Source organism: Polypterus senegalus, chromosome 7, assembly GCF_016835505.1.
Source record: "Polypterus senegalus isolate Bchr_013 chromosome 7, ASM1683550v1, whole genome shotgun sequence".
NCBI classification, from domain to species: Eukaryota; Metazoa; Chordata; class Cladistia; order Polypteriformes; family Polypteridae; genus Polypterus; species Polypterus senegalus.
The window spans coordinates 26,232,974-26,257,799 of NC_053160.1; the positions used below are offsets into that span (position 1 = coordinate 26,232,974).

General features: G+C 38.5%; 1 protein-coding gene across 6 annotated transcripts in view; it reads left to right on the forward strand.

Moving 5' to 3' along the window:
* Positions 1 to 24,826, forward strand: part of mtx3 (metaxin 3) — a 68,144-nt gene that overhangs the window by 14,006 nt on the left and 29,312 nt on the right. For 3 of the 6 annotated variants that reach the window (XR_005634290.1, XR_005634291.1, XR_005634289.1), the window contains exons 5-9: positions 2,269 to 2,451; positions 7,314 to 7,390; positions 8,383 to 8,540; positions 13,097 to 13,185; positions 17,690 to 18,444. Coding sequence is in view for 1 of the 6 variants with exons in the window: in XM_039758374.1 (XP_039614308.1) it covers positions 2,269 to 2,451; positions 7,314 to 7,390; positions 8,383 to 8,540; positions 13,097 to 13,185; positions 17,690 to 17,797 (615 nt within the window). In the remaining 5 variants the exon portion in view is untranslated. Of the gene's footprint in view, positions 1 to 2,268; positions 2,452 to 7,313; positions 7,391 to 8,382; positions 8,541 to 13,096; positions 13,186 to 17,689; positions 19,696 to 24,826 lie in introns of those variants that run through there. The other 3 variants (XR_005634293.1, XR_005634292.1, XM_039758374.1) reach the window with 3 other exon arrangements.

Below are 24,826 nucleotides of genomic sequence, written 5' to 3' on the forward strand. Positions count from 1 at the left end.
TTAATCAAGTCTACCTTATGATGCTGCAAGTTATTGCGGCTAGAGTTATTGCGCACTGAGTTTGCACGGCGCTTTGGTGACTTTGAAGAACAAAAAAAGTCCGTCTACATGCGGCTCGAACCTTGTGCATGTTTGGTAGCACATATCTGTGTGAGAAGCTCTTCTCAGTGATAAAGACTAACAAAACAGCACACAGGAGTCGCCTCACTGATGAGCACCTGCAGTCCATCCTGAGAATCTCCACAACACAGAACCTCACACCAAACATAAACGAACTTGTGGCCAAAAAGATGCCAGGCGTCCAGCTCTAAAATGACATATGAGCAAAGACAACTGAATGATTTGATTTGTTATTGCACGTAAGAGCGGAGTCAACTGTTTTAACAAACAGCGTATTGCACTGATACTGAAATAGCTGTGTGTGTATATATGTAGATATGTATGTATATGTATATATATGTTTATATATGTGTGTGTGTATGTATGTATGTATATATATATATATATATATATATATATATTTGTGTGTATATATGTGTGTGTGTGTATGTATGTATGTGTGTATATATGTGTGTGTATATATGTAGATATATATATGTATGTATATATGTGTATATGTATAGATATATATATATATATATATATATGTTTATGTGTGTGTGTGTAAATATATATATATATATATATATATCTATATATATGACAACAACACTCATCACTCACAACAGTGACAAAACAATTACATTGACAATCAGGTTACGTTATTTTCAAAATGTTTCCTTTTCTTTTCATTGCTTCTTTAACACACTACTTCTCCGCTGCGAAGCGCGGGTATTTTGCTAGTTAGTAATAAAATTTACTTTTCTAGTGTGAAACCTGTGCCACATTTGCACAATTAGAAATTTCTATAAAATAAACAAATGAAAAGAAGATGATAAATAAAACATAGACTAATAAAACTAAAGCAGGCCGTGTTTTTAAAGTGCATTAGCTGTTTGAACAAAATGTACTCAAACAGAAATTCAGTATACCCGGTGAAGCAAAATGTTGACATACAGATGCATTTGTGGTGCTCCAATATTCAAGCGTCGCATATTCCCGATCGTAATGACACGAAACATTTTAAAAGTCTCACATAACATCTTTTATGCCGTCCTTTTTTCTAGGGCTTCCTCCGGTACTGACAGCAGCGGCAAACAGCAATACATCGCCACACTGAGCACATTAAATGTATGATATTCCAACTCTCTCCACATTTAGAATCCTTAGATTTATCTATACTAATAAAAGGCAAAGCACTCACTCACTCATCACTAATTCTCCAACTTCCCGTGTAGGTAGAAGGCTGAAATTTGGCATGCTCATTCCTTACAGCTTACTTACAAAATTCTACCCGTAACGGTCATAACGGTCAACAATGTCTGCCATGTTGAACTTTCTTATTTATGGCCCCATCTTCACGAAATTTGGTAGGCGGCTTCCCTGCGCTAACCGAAACCAATGTACATACTTATTTCGCGGTATGGCGCCACTGTCGACCGCCATATTGAACTTTCCAACGTCACTAATTCTCCAACTTCCCGTGTAGGTAGAAGGCTGAAATTTGGCAGGCTCATTCCTTACAGCTTACTTACAAAAGTTAAGCAGGTTTCGTTTCAAAATTCTACACGTAATGGTCATAACGGTTGACAATGTTCGCCATGTTGAACTTTCTTATTTATGGCCCCATCTTCACGAAATTTGGTAGGTGGCTTCCCTGTGCTAATCAAAACTGATGTACGTACTTATTTCAGTAGTATGATGCCACTGTATGTATGCTATATTTTACAGATCGGTAATTTTGTTTAAATAATGAATACTGTTAATAATTACACACATTAGGATGACACGGTGGCGGACTGTTAGCGCGGCTGTGTTGCAGGGAGTCATGTCACTGATATTCCCTGCCTGGAGTTTACATGTTTTCCTGCTGGGTTTCCACATTGTGCTCCGGTTTCCTTCCAAAGATATGCAGATTTGGTCACATAAAAATTGAGTATTGTTATTAATTAAACAAATGTAAGAGACTTAATTATTTGTGCTCCATCTTTCCTAAACAATTAGTTTAATTACTTAGGTTAGGTAGACTTTATTTTCTTTGTATGTTTGGTCAAGATGGGGCATTGTGCACAAAAAAATGGTAAAATATTACTGTACTTGGCTTCCAATCTATATTGACAAAAATTAAATATTAGTTTATTATGTGTTCGTTATAATTTTATCTTTCAGTTGCATACATTTTGGGTGGATGCTGAAAATTACTCCAATGTTACCAGACCATGGTTTGCATCTAGGATACCATTCCCATTAAACTTTTACCTACCTGGAAGAAAATCAAGTGAAGCAGTAAACCGAATACTTTTGACTCAAGGGAGGCCACCTCTGTATAGTATCAGTGAGATTGAAGCCAAGGTAAGAACTTAATGACCTGTGCCAAATAGTTTCTTACATCGTCATACGGAAATATGGATAAATACTTTAATATCTGGGGATAAAAGATAAGGATTGACACTAGTAACATTCAGAAATTATTATAGGTATATGATTAATAATTTACAGCTATACTAAAGTTTAGGTTGGAGACCAAATAAATTGATTCACACTAATAACTGACCTGGGCCCGTTTTTATCAAGTGTCCCAGAATTATTTCTTGGAATTATACGAAAAGTCATTTTAGGGTAAGAATTTGTCCTACTTCAGAATAGGAAGTGAGAAGTTTTTACAAAGCATCCTAGTCCCAATCCCAGTCCCAAGCTAAGAGTAGGAATTCACGTCTGAGAATGAATAACATCATGATTTTATGGCATCCCTTGCTGTAAATTGCCATTTATGATAATATTTTGTAGTTTTCTAATATTAGTGCTAAGGCTTCACCACAAAGGAGAAGGTAATAATAATAATAATATTCACAGTAGTAGGAGAAGAACAAGAAAGAAAACATAATAAGGTAAAATACTGCACTGAGTTGCACAAAATTGTTGCTACTTGATCAGAATAATTTCAGTAGTAAAACAGTGTCGAGCACTGAGATGGAAAGACTGAGTCACACGTAGCAAATAAAAGTTAAGCCCAATTACAGGCATGTTTATGTAATAGTTAATGATCTACAGCCGTACTTTCAGAAGAATCACACTCCTACTTATGGCCACAGAAAGCACCTCATAAAGTTATTGAAACTGGCCATGGCTATAAGTCATGTTCATCCTTCCAGTGTTCCGGTCATCTTCCAGAGTTGTTTGCCATGGCCCACTCTGTGAACGCCTCTTGTCTTCCGTGAGGTTTTATTTATCTAATACTCCAGTTGTCTCCGCCTGCCTTCCTGAATCTTCTTGTGCTTGTAAAATGTAACACAGATGTTCCAGGGGTTTGTGGAATGCGGAGCTCAGTATACCTGTGTGACATTTCACTCTCAATCACCCATCCAGCCCCTCTTCTCTTCAGGGTAATGTTCTGGCTACTACAGTACAGTTTGCATCCGTGACCAGTTGTGCATTGATAGTGTGATATTGCTTGTGATTTACTTATGCTTGCTCATCCACACTTAGAGTAATGATCTTTATGTGCATGTCGATTTGCAGAAATGCAGCTGCTTTAATATCAGCTCACATACAGTCAAGGGCAAATGTATAATCTGTGTGTTACCTCACATGTTGTAAGGGCGTGCAAAGTTTGGTGGAAAACTCAAGAGATGGTTGGTTGTGACCTACTCAAATCATAGATTTTGGAAAGCTGCATTTTCCCAGTGGCCAAAATGTTACCAGCACAATCATTTGGACTGACAGCGCATGGATTCTTGATGTAGATGGATCAATCATGTAATGAATAAGATTTGTTATAAATATTAATTCATCTCTGTCAGATTCATCTCTTTTAACAAGTTCATTGTTGTCTAGTGCTTCCAGAACTTTCTTGTGTGATTTGCATGTCAATTTCTGCTTGAATGCCATTTTCTGGCAGCTCCTAACAAGTTACAACGGTACACGAGCTCTCCAACACCCAGATAAAGTTAGTAGTTTGCTAAATTAGGAAAAGTGGTAAAAAGCATTTACTCCTGCTCCTAACAGCAGGCCCAAATTTGTATCACTCTCAGAATTTTAAGCCAGTTAGGACAGTTTTCCTACTCCAAGACACTTGATAAACACAGACACTTGTCTAAAGTTTATAGGTGAGTGTTTCTCAAGTACAGAACAGCACTATAATGTGGCTGTTTACATTTTTATGAAGGGATTATTGACTCTTGCCCTGGTTGACACAATGCTACAGTAGTATGAATTAAAGCAGCGAGCTTGTCATTTACAGTTCAACTCATTAAACAAAGGGCCACATAAGTTGAACACAAACAAATGTAGTAGCAGATTTGCTGAAATTGTGGAAATTTATAATCACAGATTAAATCAATAAGTCCAAACTGTCCAGAAGAAGCATTGATAACAATTATGAGGTAAAAGTCTACCCACTTTGTCAACATATGACCTGAGTCTGAAAAAAACATGCAATTTGTATATACAGTGGACCCTTTACTTACAAACTCAATTCATTCGTGAGGGCTGGTTGTAACTCAAGTTGGTTGTAAGTCAAGTCTATTTTTCCCCATAAGAAATAATGGAGATACCCATAATGCGTTCCGAACCTCCCACAGCAACACTTACTTAACCTTTTCATAGTAAAAAAAGAGTTGTATAATGTGCATAATTTACCAAAACACCAATAATATTTCTAATATACTAGCCAAAAAGTTATAAAAAGTGCCTAGCCTACCAGAAACAACAATTTCATACTGTACTCACCATTTAAGTTGACATCTTTGGCTTGCAGGAAGGGAGTAGGGGGAGAATGAAATGGAAAGTGGTTATTGTTTGTATGGAGAGCCCCCTTCCATAAGAACATCAGGACTCTGGCTCTCTGGTGTCCTTTCTCTCCTTGGGAGAGGCTGTAGACCACTAGGACCTGCTTCTGGCTCACTAGGTCTCAACCTTTTCGGAAATCAAAACTGGTCTAAGGTTGTCTGTTTCTGTCGTTTCTTCAACACAGTTTTGTAGTATTATATGACATTGTCATTAGGCAAGTTAATACTTGGGTGGGTCTTCTCTACGAATGTTTGTAGCTCTGTCCATTTTTTCAGGATGTCCTTTATTTCAGAAGAGGAAATTTGCTGCACTGATTGTTGATATTCCCCCTCCTCTTCAGAAAGCTCCTCAGCTGCCATTCTCTGTTGCTCAGCCAGAAGTTGCTGAAGTTCCTCTGTAGACAATTCCTCTGAGTGTTCCTCCACCAGTTCCTCGACATCACCACTGTCTACCCTACCTGCAAGCCTATGGACTCCGCTATAGTCATCAACCACAGGGTCAGTTGCAGGCTCAGGCTCCTTCATAAAGCCTTCAAAGTCTCTCTCCTCTATAATTTTAGGCCACACTTTCTTGCAGGCAGATCTCAGTGTCCTTAAAGAGACATTGGCCCAGGATTTCTCTATTAACCCCACACAGGAAAGGATGTTGCAATGTTCCTTCCAGAACTCTGTAAGAGTTAAATCTGTATCTGAAACCATCTGGAAGCACTTCTGGAACAATTACTTGATGTATAGTTTCTTAAAGTTAGCTATAACCTGCTGCTCCATAGGCTGCAGTAGAGAAGTTGTATTAGATGGGAGGAACTCTACTGTAAGCCATGGGAATTCTTCAGCCAACTCTTCTTCCAAGTCTCTTAGGTGAGCAGGAGCACTGTCCATGATGAGGAGAGCCTTGAGTGGTAAGCCTTTGTCCTCTCGATATTTCTTAACAGTAGGACAGAAAACCTCCCTGATCCACTCAAGAAAAAGTACTCGTTACCCAGGCTTTTACGTTAGATCTCCATATGACCCCTAGCCTATTCTTCATGACTGTGTTTTCTGAACACTCTAGGGGTCTCAGAGTGATAAACCAAGAGAGGCTTTATGTTGAGGCCACCACTAGCATTGGCACATAACAATAAGGTTAGCCTATCCTTCATAGGCTTGTGGCCTGGCATTTTCTTCTCTTCCTGGGTAATGTATGTTCTCCTGGGCATTTTCTTCCAGAAAAGCCAAGTTTCATTACAGTTGAAAACTTGATGAGAGCAAAAGCCATTTCTCTGTGTTATCATTTCAAAGTGGTGTATGTAATTTTCGGCAGCCCTTTTATCAGCACTGGCTGCTTCACCATGCCTAACTACACTATGAATCCCAGTTCTCACTTTTAAAATTGTGAAACAACCCCTTACTGGCACGAAATGTTTCGCCAGTATCACTTGCTGATGGCTTATCCTTTACCAGATCTGCATTTATAGCCCTAGCTTTTTCACAAATTATAGACTCAGATAGGCTATCACCTGTCATCTGCCTTTCGTTTATCCACAGTCTAACACTGTTGATGGTGACTTACTAATTTGAGTAACACCTTTAACAACACTAGCTTCCTTATACAAATCTTTTCTTTGTAAAATTGTTGAGATAGTGTATTTCGACATGCTGTACATATTAGTGAGATCGGTCACACGAACGCCACTCTCATATTACCGCATAATTTCCTTCTTCGTTTTGATTGAGATTGCTTTCTTTATTTTCGTTACCTTCTCTTCCTTCCTTAGCTTCTTTTCTAGCTTTTTTGGGGCCATTTTGATAGCAATTATCGAAATAAATTATATAAATCACTGCACTGACCGAAATTACGTCCACAAACACACGTATCTGGCCTCCGACTGACGCTTATGAACGCTCTCGGCTGTTTGTTTACAGTCACACAAGCGGATACACATGACCGCATTCGGGTCGTAACTCAAGACATTGGTCATAATTCAAAACAAAAATTTTGCTCATAAACCAAGTTGTTCGCATGTCAGGCCGGTCATATATCGAGGGTTGACTGTAGTTGGTGAGACTGATTAGCATACCTGTGTTTTGATCGTTTAAAGTTATGGTTGGCAATTAAGGAAAAGCTTTTTATTTATGCTGCTTGCACTATGTAATTTATTTGAGTCAACTTTGTTGGCTTTAAAGCAGACTGACTTGTGTAGTAATACATTTTGCCCTCCTATTTTTAAAAGAAATTAAGGACTTTATGTGCATTTATTTGATTGACTGAGAGAAACAGGTTATTAACATAGAAAACAACTGTTAGTGTAGATTTGGTTTCACTTTTCCTAAAACCATGATTGCTATAAGTAACTCTTTAAGTGTATTTGCATAATTAGTTAATCATGATTAATAATATGTCGGCTAAGTCTTTTATTATATTTTGATATTTTGATGCTCTAATTTCAGATTTACAGTGATGCCAAGGAGTGCCTAAATCTTTTATCATATAGATTGGGTTCATCAGAATATTTCTTTGGTAACACGTAAGTATTATAATATGACCTTAGATTATTTAACTAAAAGAATATTGTTTGGCAGCACAGTATAAAACAAATACCTCTCATCTTGTAATATATTAACCAGTTTTTGTGTGTTTAAAATACAATCTACCTATAATTTCATTATCTGTTATAAATTGGTGTTAATCAGAGTAAATTGTTTACCCAAGACAGTTTATAGGTTAACTTTAGGATAATTTACTACCTGAAAATGTGCCTCAGTTAGAAGCCAGCAAGTCATTGCATGCACTCGTCATTCTCCATTGATATAAGAACTTTTAAGAATATTATCTTTTTTAGCTAACTGGTTTTCCATTAAACAAACAGTACAAATAATCATTAAAATATAATAATTTAGAGAAATAAAGTGTGTAAAGCAGGTCTCCTGTCTGTTAAATAATTTTAACTGCTCTTCAGATTATATTTTAAACATCACTTCCTCATAGGCCCTCCATCCTACAGGGAAAAACCTGGGGTTTGGTGGCAGAATTGGCACTCCGGCCACCATAAAAAACCTCACACTGTTCCATTCCATCTGAACTAGTGTGGTGCTGAGGTGTCACCCGTTACATGGCTGCACTCGGGTCCTAATCTGGGATCCTGGGTTGGTTTGTTGTGTGGTGGGTGCGGCAATGCACTGTATCGGCGCCTGCTCTTAACCTCTCTCTTCCACATTGATATACATAAAATGGGTGTGGCATAAATCTGAAGCATTTTTGTTTAATTAAAATTATAAATAATGGTTACTTAGTTGTGGGTGCTGTCTAAATCACCATTTGGTTAAAGAAACCAAAATGAAATATCGAAGACAAACAGGAAGAAAAGTTTTAAGCAGAAATTTACAGATTCACAGATGCCTACAGTTAATTGATTTGTTGCTTTAAAATCTAAATATGTATTTTATCTAGTACTGACATTATTAATCTATACTAACAAAGTATACTTTTGGTATTTTTGTATAATTTTCAATTCCCTAGACCCACCAGCCTTGATGCCTTTATATTTGGTTTTCTTGGACCACTCCACAAAATTCACCTTCCAAGTGGACAGCTCCAGCAGCACCTTAAACAGCTGACAAATTTGTGTCACTTTTGCGATAATATTATAAGCACCTTCTTTATGCCGAATGCATCTGGTAAGCTAATGATATTGTTTTTTGTTTTTCTTTAATTAACAACTAAAACTTTGGTACTTGTTTGCCTCTGTATTACTTAGCACTCATGGGGGAACTAGGGAATAAATTTGGCAATGAAAAGCCCATTCAAAGACTCCAGCTTTGACATGGTCCATACTCTAGGGTTGCTTTAAAATTCAGATATCCATGGACAACCCACCACCATTCTCACCCTTGGTTAGTTCGTCACTGTTAAGTTTGGTGATTTTTTTTTTTAGCCCAAAATACCTTAAACAAGGTAAAGAACCTTAATCTTTGACAAAAACTGAAACATGAAACGAATATAACAACAAAGACCTTGGGTCTAATGAAATTTTGCCAGTAGTGATTTGACGAAAGAAATAAAGCATAATTTATGCACTGTAAGCTGTACGTTTAATTGGACTGCAATTCATTTTTAAAAAAGTGAAGCAGTTAATGAATGAAAAATTAGACGTAAAACTCTAGTTCAAAAAAGTAATAAGATGGATCTTAGTAATTCTTGATCAATAAGTGTTACCTTAATCCATGTACAATTATTGAAATTTAGAGTTCTTTGAAGTGCTTTATAGTCATATGAAAAAGTTTGGGAGCCCCTCTTAATTGTTAGGATTTTTATTTATCATTGGCTGAGCTTTCAAAGTAGCAACTTCCTTTTAATATATAACACGCCTTATGGAAACAGTAGTATTTCAGCATTGACATTAAGTTTATTAGATTAACAGAAAATATGCAATATGTATCATAACAAAATTAGACAGGTGCATAAATCTGGGCACCCCAACAGAGATATGACATCAATACTTAGTTGAGCCTCCTTTACAAATATAACAGGCTCCAGATGCCTCCTATAGCCTTTGATGAGTGTCTGGATTCTGGATGGAGGTATTTTTGACTATTCTTCCATACAAAATCTCCCCAGTTCAGTTAAATTTGATGGCTGCTGAGCATGGACAGCCTGCTTCAAATCATCCCATAGATTTTCAATGATATTCAAGGCAGGGGACTGTGGCGACCATTGCAGAACATTGTACTTCTCCCTCTGCATGAATGCCTTTGTAGATTTCGAACTGTGTTTTGGGTCATCCTCTTGTTGGAATACCCAACCCCTGCATAACTTCAGCTTTGTGACTGATGCGTGAACATTATCCTGAAACATTTGTTGATATTGGGTTGAATTCATCCAACCCTGGACTTTAACAAGGGCCTCAGTCCCTGAACTAGCCACACAGCATGATGAAACCTCCACCAAATCTGACAGTAGGTAGCAGGTGTTTTTCTTGGAATGCGGTGTTCTTCTTCCACCATGCAAAGCGCTTTTTGTTATGACCACATAACTCAATTTTTGTCCCATCACTCCAAAGCACTTTCTTCCAAAATGAATCTGGCTTGTCTAAATGAGCATTTGCATACAACAAGCGACTCTTTGTGGTGTGAGTGCAGAAAGCGCTTCTTTCTCATCACCCTGCTATACAGATGTTCTTTGTGCAAATTGTGCTGAATTGTAGAACGATGTACAGATACACCATCTGCAGCAAGATGTTCTTGCAGGTCTTTGGAGGTGACCTGTGTGTTGTCTGTAACCATTCTCACAATCCTGCGCATATGCCGCTCCTGTATTTTTCTTGGCCTGCCAGACCTGCTGGGTTTAACAGCAACTGTGCCTGTGGCCTTCCATTTCCTGATTCCATTCCTTACAGTTGAAACTGACAGTTTAAACTTCTGAGATCGCTTTTGTAGCCTTCCCCTAAGCCATGAGACTGAACAATCTTTGTTTTCAGATCTTTTGAGAGTTGCTTTGAGGATCCCATGCTGTCTGTCACTCTTCAGAGGAGAGTCAAAGGGAAGCACAACTTGCAATTGACCTCCTTAAATACCTTTTCTCATGATTGGACACACCTGTCTATGAAGTTCAAGGCTTAACGAGCTAATCCAACCAATTTGGTGTTGCAAGTAATCAGCATTGAGCAGTGACAGGCATTCAAATCAGCAAAATTACAAGGGGAGCCAAATTTTTGCACAGCCAGTTTTTCACATTTGATTTAATTTCATACAACTAAATACTGCTGCACTAAAAATATTTGTTCGGAAAACACCCCAGTACTCGGATGTTCCTAGGAAATGAAAGACATTCCACTGTTATCTTTTTTTGTTGAAAGTAGAGTATTATGCAGGCTGAGACTTTTTCATTTGGCTGTATTAGGCGACAGGAATCACAGACAAACACAAATCGAAAAATATTATTTCTTAAAGAAAAAAGTGCACTGATGGGTAACCTGAAAGCTAGAATGTGTGTTCATAAGTAGTAAATAACAAAAGTAGGAAGAAAAAGACAGTGCAGGCAAGAGGAGAATGGTCCACATGGGTGAAGTTAAACAACCAGTTCCTTAGTTTTGCTGATATTAAGTTTGTCAACAATTCTTTTTGAACCAATGAACACATTTCTTCTTCTGACTCCTCGTACCCTGTCTCATCCCTTTTATCAATACATCCCATAAGTCCAGAATCATCTACGAATTTCTGCAAGTGACAAGACCTGGTGTTATATTTATAGTTGGACGGATACAGAGTAAAGAGTAAAGGAGACAGACCTGTTCCTTATGGTACTTCAGTGTTGCTGACATCCATAACAGAAGCACAATCTTTGAGTCTCACACACTGCGGTCTGCCCAACAGATAGTCCATTATCCAGGGCACCGTAGGCTCATCCACCTGCATATGTCTGAGCTTACCCCTTAACGGGGATGGCTGGATGGTATTGATGGCACTGGAAAAATCAAAAACCATAATCCTCACAGTGCTGCCAAGCTTTGTCCAGGTGAGAATAACCCTTGTGGAGCAAATAGATAGTTTTACTAGTGCCTCTAATAATATTAGTGTTTTCCATGCTTAAGCACAAGTAATGTCAATTTATTTATATAGCACATTTAAAACAACATAGTAATGCTGTGGCCAAAGTGCTTTACAATAATAGAATAAAAGAAAAACAAAACAATTAACATAAAAACATAAATAGAAATAAAATATATGAACATAAGATACATAATAAATAGAAATAATGTTATATAATCGCAATGAGGAAACCATCAGTATTACTGAAGGTCACGGAATGCAAGTGAATAGAAATGAGTCTTTAACCTCGTCTTGAACAGTTCAATTGTAGACGACTCCTTTATGTGACGAGGTAAAGAGTTCGACAGGCGAGGAGCAGCAGCTGCAAACGCTCTGTCCCCCTTAGTTTTACACTTGGTACGAGGGACAACAAGAGACAATTGACCAGAAGATCTAAGCACTCTAGATGGCTGGTGTGAAGCACACAATTCAGATAAATAGGCAGAATAAATATCACAGATCCAGTTTTAGAGTCAATAAAGTCAGTTAAAGGCACACTTGGAAATATAATGAAGTGCAGGACCAAATTGTAAATAGGTTTAATGATATTTGTACATTTGATTATTTTGTTTCCTTTTACCTTAAGGTTATAGATAGATAGATAGATAGATAGATAGATAGATAGATACTTTATTAATCCCAAGGGGAAATTCACATAATCCAGCAGCAGTATACTGATACAAAGAAACAATATTAAATTAAATAGTAATAAAAATGAAAAGAATTAAAAATAAAATTAATGTTCGCATTTACTCCCCCGGGTGGAATTGAAGAGTCGCATAGTGTGGGGGAGGAACGATCTCCTCAGTCTGTCAGTGGAGCAGGATGGTGACAGCAGTCTGTCACTGAAGCTACTCCTCTGTCTGGAGATGACACTGTTCAGTGGATGCAGTGGATTCTTCATGATTGACAGGAGTTTGCTTAATGCCCGTCGGTCTGCCACAGATGTTAAACTGTCCAACTTTAATCCTACAATGGAGCCTGCCTTCTTAACAAGTTTGTCCAGTCGTGAGGCGTCTTTCATCTTTATGCTGCCACCTCAGCACACCACCGTAGAAGAGGGCACTCGCCACAACTGTCTGGTAGAACATCTGCAGCATCTTACTGCAGATGTTGAAGGATGCCAACCTTCTCAGAAAGTATATTCTGCTCTGAGCTTTCTTACATAGAGCATCAGTATTGGCAGTCCAGTCCAATTTTTCATCTAGCTGCACTCCCAGATATTTATAGGTCTGCACCCTCTGCACACAGTCACCTCTGATGATCACAGGGTCCATGAGGGGCCTGGGCCTCCTAAAATCCACCACCAGCTCCTTGGTCCTTAGATATTAGTAGCAGAATTAGTTATTGATATACAGTTTGTTGTTATTCTATTGTGTGCTTCCCCCACCATTTGCACTCTTTTGAATTTGCTGTTCCAAGCTGACACTGCATACTTCAGTCAGTTGAAAGTCTTTTAGAAAGAGCAGCTTTGATGTCTTTGTGGTCATCTTTACACATATCATTTCTTCTTTAATATTTATATTTTTTTTTCAATCTGATCCAATTAAGCTCATTAAATCTTTTCTATTTGGTGGAAGTATATTTATTATTCTTTTGGTTCTTTTGTAGATTCTTTGACTTCACTTTTTTTTTTTGGATTCCAGGATTTGGTTCATTTGGCCAAGAAGCAGTTGATGCAAATCTACAGAAACTAACACAACTTGTAAACAAGGAGTCCAACTTAATTGAAAAGGTTACATTTTATTTTTATTTTTTCATTTTTCTTTTTTGCTCTAAGAAATCTTGGGCTGCTCTTTGTTCTTAGGGCATGTCTCCTAGTAGCATTTATGAGACTAATGTATGTAATATTGTTTTTTGTTATCTTTTAATAAGTATATATTTACATTACTACTGTATTTACAATTAACATTTAATTTTTCAAATCGTCATTTGATATCTAGAATATACGTCTCAGTATCCCTAGGCATCTCTTTGTGGACTAGTCTTAAACTTATCCACCTAATAAATTTGTCATCCATATATTTTAACAAATAAAAAACTCTTAATACTTTAGAATGATTAGAACTCTTTTAAGACTCTAGTATTAGAATTTATAAAGCATTGAAGTGCAAAAGTAAGCGATACGTGAAAGGTCTAAAGATAAAGAATTAGAGGAGAAAGAGTGGAATACATGAAATGTAGAATGGGGGAAGTATGGCTATGCAGCAAAGGTGTTGGGGAGCCCTGTCTTCTGTGTGTGGACCCCTACTTCATAAAACATGAAGTGGTCTAAGATAACGTTTTGCTTGTGAGAAGAGTGCTACCTTCTTAATAAGTGTAATTACGAGGCATTGGAATACTTTGAGGAAAGAACTGAACTCTTGTTTCTGGGAATGAAAAGTAGAAAAACGGAACCTACTGGTATTAGATAATGATGTGACGGCATGTGGGCAGTCCTGAGAACCTTCTTCCAGTTTAACTGCCAAAGGTTTCATCGCCCTTCCTTTAAAAGGAAAATGTGCACAAGCAAGATGAGGTAGTACTTGGGAGGGAGATATGGGTGACTGAGGGAGACCATGCATAAAAGTTAGAAAGGGCTGTGAAAGGGTGTGGAAACTTTCAGTAAGAAGGGGGAAAACAACTGTTGGGTTGGGAGAAAGGATCGGTGTGAAGGCAATAAGTCACTTTGTAAGGCTAAGGTGATTTGGGCATTTGAGGCTAAAGGTGCAGAACAGTGTGCTGCGATTCTGGTGGAGGGGATGAGAACTAGAGACAGTCCAAAAAAAGAAAAACACATGAATGCAAAAGACAGATGACATGAGAAGAACGAATTTTAGCCTTGAAAGATATTGATGCTGTCTAGACAAAGTGACTAAATCCTTAGAGAAGCCATTGAATCATTGATCGGTTCAGTTAGTCCTGGTGATGAACAATCTCTTCTGACCCTAAATAGCAGTCTCCACTTATTTTTCAAGAATTTCCTCCCAATATGCTCAATATGCACCCCTGGGTCTTCTGTCAGTACATCATGCCTAGTACGGAAAGCACAAAGGGAGCAGCCTTACTATATGTGGAGGGGGGGGACCCAAAAATAACGAGAATTTGTTTCTGAAGGCTGGAGGGGTGTTAGTTCAGATGTTTGCCACTAGGTGCATGTACTAGACTGCCCTATACATCACTTAGCCAGGCGACGTCCTTGGGGAAAGGTCTGTAAGGTCAGTGTCATTTTTTTCTTGAGCCTCTGATACCATCTTCGTTGATTTTGTGATGGCAGACTTGAAAGAATAACGTGTTTGCATCAAGTTTTGTTTCCTTTTGGGCAAAACAGCAGCAGAAGCTGTCACAATGCTTTGAGAGGCTTTAAAATAAAAAGACTTGAGCCAGGCAAGGGTTTTACCTTAAAGTGCTCAAGCGATTGCATGATGCTATGCAAAGAAAATGACCTGAACTGCAGAGATCAGGCGAGTGGCTTCTACATCACAACAACGCACCCGCTTACACAGCATTGAGTGTGTGGCCGGTTCTGACGAAAAACGGGAGGACAATGGTCCCCCCAACCCTACTTCTCGGACCTTGCACCCTGCAATTTTTTTCTTATTTCCAAGAATGAAGAGGGACCTTAAAGGATAGTGTTTTCAGGATGTAGAGGAGGTCAAGCAGCAGACAATGGAGGCACTGAAGGCTGTCATTTTGCAAGAGTTTCATAAGAGTCGTTTCATAAGCGTCTAGATTAAAGCCAACATGTCATCACACTATTACACAGTACCCAGGTACATTACACAGTATTGAAAAAAAATAAAACAAGTACAACGTGGCTTGCAGTATTATCCAGCAGTATAGAAACGGTATTCACAGATTTGAACGTAATGGTCCACATCCGACCTTTTAAAACCAAGGTATCTCCAGGCAATGGACTTGACTCCATTTTTTCGGCAAAAATTCTTCTGTGTCATCATGTTCAACGTTATCATCTGCTACAGCTTCAGTTTTGAAACGTTCTCTGTCCATTTTCACTGCTCAATACCTCCACTAACACATGTACTCCGTTGCTTACATGTTTAGTGGTGTAGCAGTGAAAAAGGTCCCCCCCTTAAACTGTTTTCCCGCTGCGCCACGTTCCAAACGTTGTTTAGGCAATTTAAACCAGTGTTGCGGTATGAGAAAAATCCATATCATAACAAAAATAAAAAACAGTTTTCAGTATGAACCAGTATACTGCCCAGCACTATCAGCAATGCCAGAAATGAAGTATATTGATTTTTACGCCACACTATTGGTTTAACATCATGTTACGTGTCTAAGCTTCTGTTCCTTTCCTCATGCTAGTTATTTCCAGTGTGAGCCTAGGCATAAGACTGGACAATAATTAATCTATCTAAATCTAAAAAGAAAAATTGTAATTTCACTTCCACTGAAAATCCAGCATGCTGTGTTCTGATTACAAATTCAGTATAGTTCAAGAATAACACAAAATGTCATGTGGGTGAAACACAAACAGCAGGGAAAAAAAGTCTTCATGTGTCTGGTTGTATCGCGATCGCTCCTCCGACACCCCCTATTAACTGGTGATTCAATGGGAAACGCATAGTTTTTTTTTTTTTTAACCTCCTCTTTGCTCGATCAGCTGCTGGATTGCTGCTGCCGCCATGCCGTGTGATCTGCATCCACACACTTCTGTCATATCACCTATGTCCATTTATTCAAACTGTTCGCTTTTTATCGATATTGCATTGAATTTTGATTCCGTGTTTGGAATTACATCGTGACAACGCAACAAGTAACAGCACGTGAGTGAATATCGTTTCTTTCTTTCTACAAGAAATGTGTCTGACAATAGCATTCACACAAATGAGAAATGATTGAACCATAGTGTGGTTATGTGGGCAGGACTTTTCCAAATCTCTTTGCATAAGCTCTTGTCTCACGGGGCTTCCAGCCCCGGGCGTTGTTACATCTCTTGGCACAAAGACTCATCTCGCAGGACGTGAAGGTGTCTCTTTGAGACAATCACGTCTCATCTCCTTCCGAGATTTTTTTTATAAGTCTCGTCTTCTCGGAAAGGAGATTTTTTTTTTATAATAGAGAGATATCTTTGACTGTATGTCAGTCCTTTAAAAGAAAAAATACCTTGACTAATGAGGGTAAATGCTTATTCATAAACAAATAAAACTCACTTTTCTTTCTTAAATATTAACTGAAAACCTTTTATCTCAACAAAGTGTGTTAATCTTTGTCACTGAAATTCAGAATATCAGTATTATTGCAGTAATCGTGTATCAATTTTAGTAAAAGAGTAATAAACATCATACTTCAAAGCATATTGCCAAGCACTGTCTTAAATGTATTACATTTATCAGAGTAAAGGTTAACGGATTTGTGGTGTTAAAAAATTTCTAAGGTCTCTGTGTCAGCGTAAGACAGTTATAATAGTTTTTGTGTAACATTAGTATGAAATGCCTATAATTTTAGTACCATAGGCTTACTGGTCCCATAGGCCCGTCTTGTTCTAATCTTGGTCCCTTCAGCACCAGTTGCAGTGATCCAGGTTGGCCACAGCGTGCTGACGTTTTCCTCCTCTGTTAATCTTGGCAGTTTCAGTTCCTTTTTTCCACATGTGGCAAGTGACCACACTACAAAGTCCATTTGTACCGTTTATAGACCGCAGATCTGACAATCTTTGCAATGTTTGTGCTTCAGTGGTAGACGACTGTGGATCTTTATACGTGTGGTATCATTGTGTCTGCTGGCATCATTTGTAGCATAATGACACACAATTTATGAACCTCTTAATTTTCTATCTAAATAAACACTAAGCCATGATTCCATTAATTGAGTGTGCATGTGCACAAAGAAGTAGAGAAACCGGCCTGTGGTAAATGCACCAGTACTTCTCTCTTTATGATATTTTATTCTAACTTAACAACAGTTTAAGTCTGGACATCCTTCACTTCTCAGCTTATAGGCCTATTCAACTGTATTTTGTAGTAGAGACTAAAGAGAGAAGTTGATATTCCTTTGTTTAAAAGCAAATACAGTGCCATATGTTAAAAGTGCACAGAGGCCAAAGGTCTTTTGTAGTGGCATCTGATAGATGTTTATGTCTTCAATAGACATCCTTTTTAAGTGACATTCAGAACAGTTTTAAATATCTAATTTGTCCAAAGAAATGTGTAATAAATTAACTGCATGTAAATCTTCAAGTTATCTGAGGTGAACGTCAATTTAAATCTTTGATTGAAATATTTTCTTTTCCATAGATGGATGATAACCTCCGAAGCAGCCCTCAACACAGATCCAGAAAGTCAAATAATATGAGATCATCACGAGTATTAAATGGAGGTGACGAGTCTTCAGTTTCTGCCTAGCCCTCACCACATTAGCTTTCTTGAAGTCTCAGGAACTGAATGTTTGTAATTAAAAGCTTAGTTTTCTACCGAGGAGCGAATACCTGTTTGGTTTCAACTCTGACAACTCACTGTAACTTGATTTGACAGAATGGCTTGGATCTCACAACTATCCCGTGCCCTTTTGTATTTTCAAGTTAGTTTTGCACATTTTATTATATTACTATTGCAGGTTCACTTTTGTCAAACCACACAACTGAGTTATTTCTGTTTCCTTTTCAGTCAGATGATGAGTATGACGGTACAGGCTTTATTCCAATAATGAATGCGTGATATGGCTGCTGCTCAGTTTCTTTCCTGAGTTTTAAATATTTCTGTGTATGATTTTGAAGTTCTGAACGTAAAGTGCGTTTTCTGCTCTATTGGTAGATGCGCTTGGGTTGAAAACAAGTAAAATATGCTGAAACAGCCGTAATTTACATAGTATTAAAATGAAATGGGTCAACGGATGTTTATCCCACAAAATCACATTATTTAAACCTTCATTTTTTTTTCCATTTTTGTAGTATTACGTCTTATGATGTGTTTTTATTTTTCATAAATTAATTCCTTGCATGTTGTTTTGACTTTTTTTCAGATTTCATCTTTTAATTTGGTTATCATAAACAGTGAGTTTACTACCAAATTTTCATATCAGACGTATTATATTGTGAAGGGGGTGCTCACAACCTATCGTTCCCCTTGACAGATTGTTCCTTTCCCTGACACTCGGGCCCTACAGCCTTCAGAAAAAACTAAATAAAACGCAAGCACTTCCAATTATCGCTCATCTTCAAAAAGCCCATGGGAAGCAGCTTTACAATCTTAGCCCCCAGTACCTTTTGAAGTTGTCCCCATGCCTGCCGTCTATCCAAGAGACAGCAAGATTAGGCCGTGAACACCCCCTTCACGTTTACCTTTATCACTTTGCACTAAGCGTACATTTGTCTGATTTATCAATTACTGTTTAGTGGCTGCACTTTTTGTTTTTATTGCTACTGAAATTGTCCCATTGTATCTCTACTTTGTCTATGAATTCTGATATCATTCCTGTAAATTCCTCAAATTCTGCCCATCATATATTAAGGCTGCGTCCACACTACTACTATTTAAATGTCATTTGTAATGTAAATGGTCTCTGTCCACACTAGCGTTTTCGCAACGTTTACGAAAGTATCTCCATCCACACTACAACAACCCAAGATACACATGACATAGACATTTGCCTGTGTTCATTGGCTGAAAATTCTTTGAAGGGCTGGTAATGCTGCCAGCCGCAGGATTTATCTTAAAACTTTACGAACTGGTAAATGATTTGCCCCCCTATACCACCCTTTTTTTGATATTCTTTATTAATTCCAAATGGAAATTGTCTTTTCGCCTGATCTTGGCGGTCAGAGCGCAGGGCAGCCATTGTACAGTGCCCCAGTGCAATTTTCAGGTTAAGGGCCTTGTTCAACGACCCAACAGAATAGGAACCCTTCTGGGAGTAACGGCGTATGAACGGGCAACATTCCGTGTACCAGCCTCAGAATCGCCCCTCCATCTTTTTGTGCATGTATGCAGCATTCAAACTGTACAAAACACAATTCAGATCGCATAAAGTTCAGCAACACAACAAGTGCTGCGGATGCCAACTCTTCTTGCGTTTTTCTTCCGTGAAGGGTGACTAATCAGGGAATGAGATGATGTAATGCTCTGGACCCAATCATGGAAGGGCTACGTAATAAGAACGAACAAATCCGAGCGTGATTCAAGTCTGTGTTTTCACCCATCTACGCTGCATTGCAGAGCCGGTGTTTTCAGCAGTACAGTAATCCCTTGCTATATCGCGCTTTGACTTTCGCGGTTTCACTCTATCGCGGATTTTAAATGTAAGCACATCTAAACATATATCACAGATTTTTCGCTGGTTCGCCGCTTTCTGCGGACAATGGGTCTTTTAATTTAGGTTACATGCTTCCTCAGTTTGATTGCCCAGTTGATTTCATACAAGGGATGCTATTGGCGGATGGCTTAGAAGCTACCCAATCAGAGCATGTATTGCATATTAACTAAAACTCCTCAATGCTATAAGATATGCTTCCGCTGTGCTTGTTTGCTTCTCTCTATCTTTCGCTCTCCCTGCCTGACGGAGGGTGTGTGAGCAGAGGGGCTGTTTGCACAGAGGACACGGACGCTCCTCTACAAAATGCCGCTTTATCGCGGTGCTTCTGTATACTTAAAAGCATGTATTGATTTTTTGATTGTTTGCTTTTCTTTGCGAGCGTTCTCTCTGACATTCTCTGTTCCTGACGCACTCCTTTATGGGGCGCTCATTTGAAGATAAGATATGTTTGCTTTCTTTTAATTGTGAGAAAGAACTGTCATCTCTGTCTTGTCATGGAGCACAGTTTAAACGTTTGACTAAAGGGTGTTATTTCATGTCTAGAGGGCTCTAATAATGTTAACAGGGTGGGAGAGTTTATAAGGGCTTAAAATATATAAAAATAACCATACAAACATATGGTTTCTACTTCGTGGATTTTCACCTATCGCGGGGGGGTCTGGAACGCAACCCCCGCGATCGAGGAGGGATTACTGTATATGGCTCTGGGGAGTGTTTTTAAAAGTCTCCATTTTCTGGCGTTAAAAAAGCTGTGGTAGTGTGGACAAAAGGCAAAAACAGACTGATGTCTGCGTTTTTAAACAAAATAGTAGTAATGTGGATATAGCCTAAGGGTGAACACTAATGTGTTTTTTATATTATTTAGCTGCCTTTTAACATTATGAATATATAAAATGATATTGTTTTTAAATTTGCCATTTTTAATTTTGATAATTCTTTTGATTTTGTATCTTTGAAACTTATTATTAAAAGCACTTTATTGTGTTTTAGATAAATCTTGTTTACTTTGCTGTAATACAGGCTAGCATTTTTCCCATTTTAGTTTTATTTATTTTAGTATAGTTTTGCATAGTGGGTAACGTTGCTCCCTCGTGCCTCCACCGACCTTGTTTGATTCCTGACTCAGTCACTGTCTGCTTGGAGCTTAGCTTGTTCATTATCTGCATGTGTTTATGGTTCTTCTCAGCAACTGTCATGTCCTCAGACATCAGCTTATTAGACAGATGGGTGACTCCCAGTCGGCTGCTATGAATGGGTGAACGTGCTCGCTAATAGACTGGAGTGGCCAAAGCTGCATTTTCTGACAATAATACAGTGGGGGGGAGCAGATCATAAAAGTGAATAAATGAATGGATTCATCAATAACCATTGACATAAAAATGAAACAAGATCACAATTCAATAAAGCCTTCTGAAGTCAGCTACTGCTTATAGTATGTATACACACAAACACACTCAATATGCAGCTTTAGGAAATGTGCTCTGGTACAATGCAATTTTAATATATTATAATTCAAGCAGGAAACGGAGCGTCACAGTAGAAGTTGCAATAAGGTCGTGTTTTATTATTTATACAGTAAGTAATCCTGGTCACTCTTGATTTGAGCATTCAGATGGTATTATGAGGGAAAAAATGAATGTTGACCAAAAGATGCTAACCAATGAAAATGACTCACTCCTACAGCTGGCATGGTTAGTTTTGTTTTGAAAAAGCTATTTTAAATAATAAATGTATTTCTCTCACAAAGTGTGTTTGTCATAGTAGTATTGTTATTTGCATTTGCCTTTTTTTTCCCTCCAATCATAGTACCTTCCCAAAAGAAATTAAAAATAAATATACACCCATGATCGCAAGTAGGATCTGATACATAAAGGGATGCAGGGTGACAATTAAATTAAGATTTGGTCGGATCGGTTATTTAATTAGGGCTGGCGTCGCACTACTTACCATTTGGTTGGAGAACACCTCACAATTAACAACTGCAGTTGCTGAAATTCTTTGCCGATTGGAATGTTGGATTCAACTTTTTAGGAATCATGGGGTGATGAATTCAGTACAGTTTCAAACTTCTAATTCCAAACCATCACAAGGTCTCTGCATTTTGACAGCCAATTAATGTGGTGCCTGAAAGAAGCTGCTGGGTGTTCCGAGTGTTTTCCAGATATGGCGTGTTAAATCTTGGCCCATGTTTTTCCTTCTTCTGCTGTGTCTCTTGTTGTGCAGACAAGCCTGTTTTCTGTCAGAATCATCCAAAACACTTTTTCTTCCTTTACCTGCAATTGTAGGCCTTGTGATTCTGTCTCGGACACACAAGAGTTGCTCCAAGGATTAGCAACATAAAAAACACTTTTGATTTTGTCCTGTCAAGTTGTAGACTGCTATGATTGAGTTGTTTTGGATGTCACACTGTATAATGAGGCAATCACAGGTTCAACTTGTTCATATTATTATTTAAATGAAAGCCACAATTGAAAATTATTGTAAAAGTTTGTGTAGTGGGACAGGCTCTACTCATACTTGACACTAGTGTTGAGTGGTGAAATTTGTCAACGTGTTTTCTCAGAGAATTTGCTTTATTGGTAACCTTGTTCACTGATTTTTTTCCTGGAGATTCACCTTGCAATTGGCTTGGGTGAACATGTTTTTTCCCCCAGCACCCCATGATACTCTGCAAGGTCAGCGTGACCACACAGAGCTGTAGTGGCATATGCAAAACATGCCTGCGGTAAGATTGCTGTGAAGCGGCTTTGAGCATGTGTGGTGTTACACCTGATCAGTACTCTACTCTTGCAGTATTTCCATTTGAGGGGTACATTAGCAGACCGTAACGAGAATATTTGTAGTACTGCCACCAGACATATAACACTGGTCTCTGTAGTGCCACATGGCTAATTATGCCCAGCTATGATCTCAAACCAAGTCTTAAAGTAGTCGTCCTCAAAAAACAAAACTTGCATCTCTGTGAAACAATAATAATAATAACAAAAGATTTCTTACTGTTTACAAGGAGTTTCTGTCGTCTTTATGGAAGAAAAAAGAGCAAATCATCTGCATAGAGAGCAGAAATAAACAGACATTCCGGTGGATTTCAAACAAAGGAGCGAGCCTCCCCATTGTTGCAGGGCTAATGTGTTCCCCAAGACTTGTAACTCTTTGAGTGCAATGATATATTTTATGTTATGGCTAGTTTGTGGTGTTTTGTTTTTATCATTTTGTCTGTGTCTTTTGTTGTTTGAGGTGTGGCAGTACAGTGGTTAGCACTGCTGCCTCACAGCTCAGATCACACTTTTGGCCCCAGTAATCATTCCAACATAGTTGGCAGACACTTAAAAGTCCAGTTCCTCCTTTCCCATTGACTTCAATGCATTTTGTGGATTTTGGTGAAGTTTGCAGACTCTTCCATGATTTCGCTGAACTACCAGCGAAGTGAACTCTTCGATATTTGCACATCACTAATTACTAATCTTAATTTCTGATAAAAGCTATACCCTTCACCCTTGAAAATATACAACAGAAACTTTGGAAGTACAGTATATTGTGAAGTCAACCCAGACACAGGAGGCACACGTGAAAACGCACCCTATATTTTTTTTCTTTTTTCTCTCATGGGATACGCTTTCCCCGTTTTCAACAAGCTCAACACAGTCGCTAACCACAACAAAATTCTCTTTTTTTCTTTTCCTTCCTCCTCTCCTCCCGACTCTGGCTCCTGGAGTAGTGTCTGCTGGCTCCTTTTATAGGTCACCTGGAAGTGCTCCAGGTACTTGATGACCTATTTCCTGCAGCACTTCTGGTTGTGGCGGAAGAACCGCCCATATGGGCTCAGCAGTGGCTGCAGGACCCCCTAGTGGTGTCCCTGGATCCCAACAGGGCTGTATCCAAGTCCCATGGAGCCCTGCAGGAGTCCAAGGAACTGCTGCAACCCGGGGAGGCTGCCACCTAGTGCTCTGGAGGAGGTAATGCTCTGGCCACTCTTCCTCCCCTGGTCCTTCCTTCATGGAGGCATCCTAGCCAGGTTAGGGCCCTGGACATCCACCACAATATATTAGCACATTGAAAACTGAATTTGTTGACACAACAAAATATAAAAACCTTTGAAAAACTTAACATATCTTGCACTTTTCCATACAAATGTTAACTGGTAAATTAGAATTCTAAATCAAAACATCACAAATAGAGTAAGCAGACTCAAGAGTTAGTGGCATCTGTTAGAAATCCTAGTTTGGAGTATGAAACCTAAAGTGATTTTAAATCTAATTTGGTGTACTTTACTATAGCACTGTACACTGATTACAGGCAATATGATGACAGGGAAAAGCTTAACAACATCATAACTTAGCAAGGTAAATAATAAAACAGTAGTGAGTTTCTTTGGTTAAAATGTAGCTAAAGTCATACTTAACATAAAAGTTCCAACTAACACAAAATATGGCCAGTAGAAAGCAGAATCTCATATAAATAAGTTGTTCGAGAGTCTGAGGATTTCAGTGTGGAGTGAAGTTGTTGAGGCATCTGGAGAAGATGGCACATCGGATTCTGAATGTGTTCCATGTTGTCACACGATAGGAAAAAATCTGCAATAGGTTTGATTCCCAGCTCGGTGTCTGTCTTAGTATGTATGCGTGTTCTCTCTGTGCCCATTTAGGTTTAGCCCAGATGTTTGCGTTAGGGTAACTGGTGGCTCTGGAATAACCCAGTAGGATTGAGTGAAGGTGAATGTGAACTCAGATGAACTGAGGTCCTGTCCAAGGCTTAATTCTAGGTTTACCTCAGATGGTAACAGTAGTAATGTGTATGTTCAGCCTTTAGGTGACCAATTTAATTTGATCATGTGACAAGGGTTCAGAGTTTACGTCAACATTTCAAATGCCCGTCCTTTTCTCCCATAACCAAGAACTCAGGAAGAGGATCATTAATTCCACCATTCTTCTCTCCTTCCAGGACACACAGTATAAGAAATGGCCAAACCACCACCAAGGTGCATTCTTCATTTTGGATGTGCACCCTCAAGACAGCTGTATCAGGTTTTTGACTTCCAACATCTGCTATCATAATAATATAAGGGGTCTACTCTTCTTGCATTTCGATGTGCCACATTTCATTTACACCATGTAGTCTCAGCT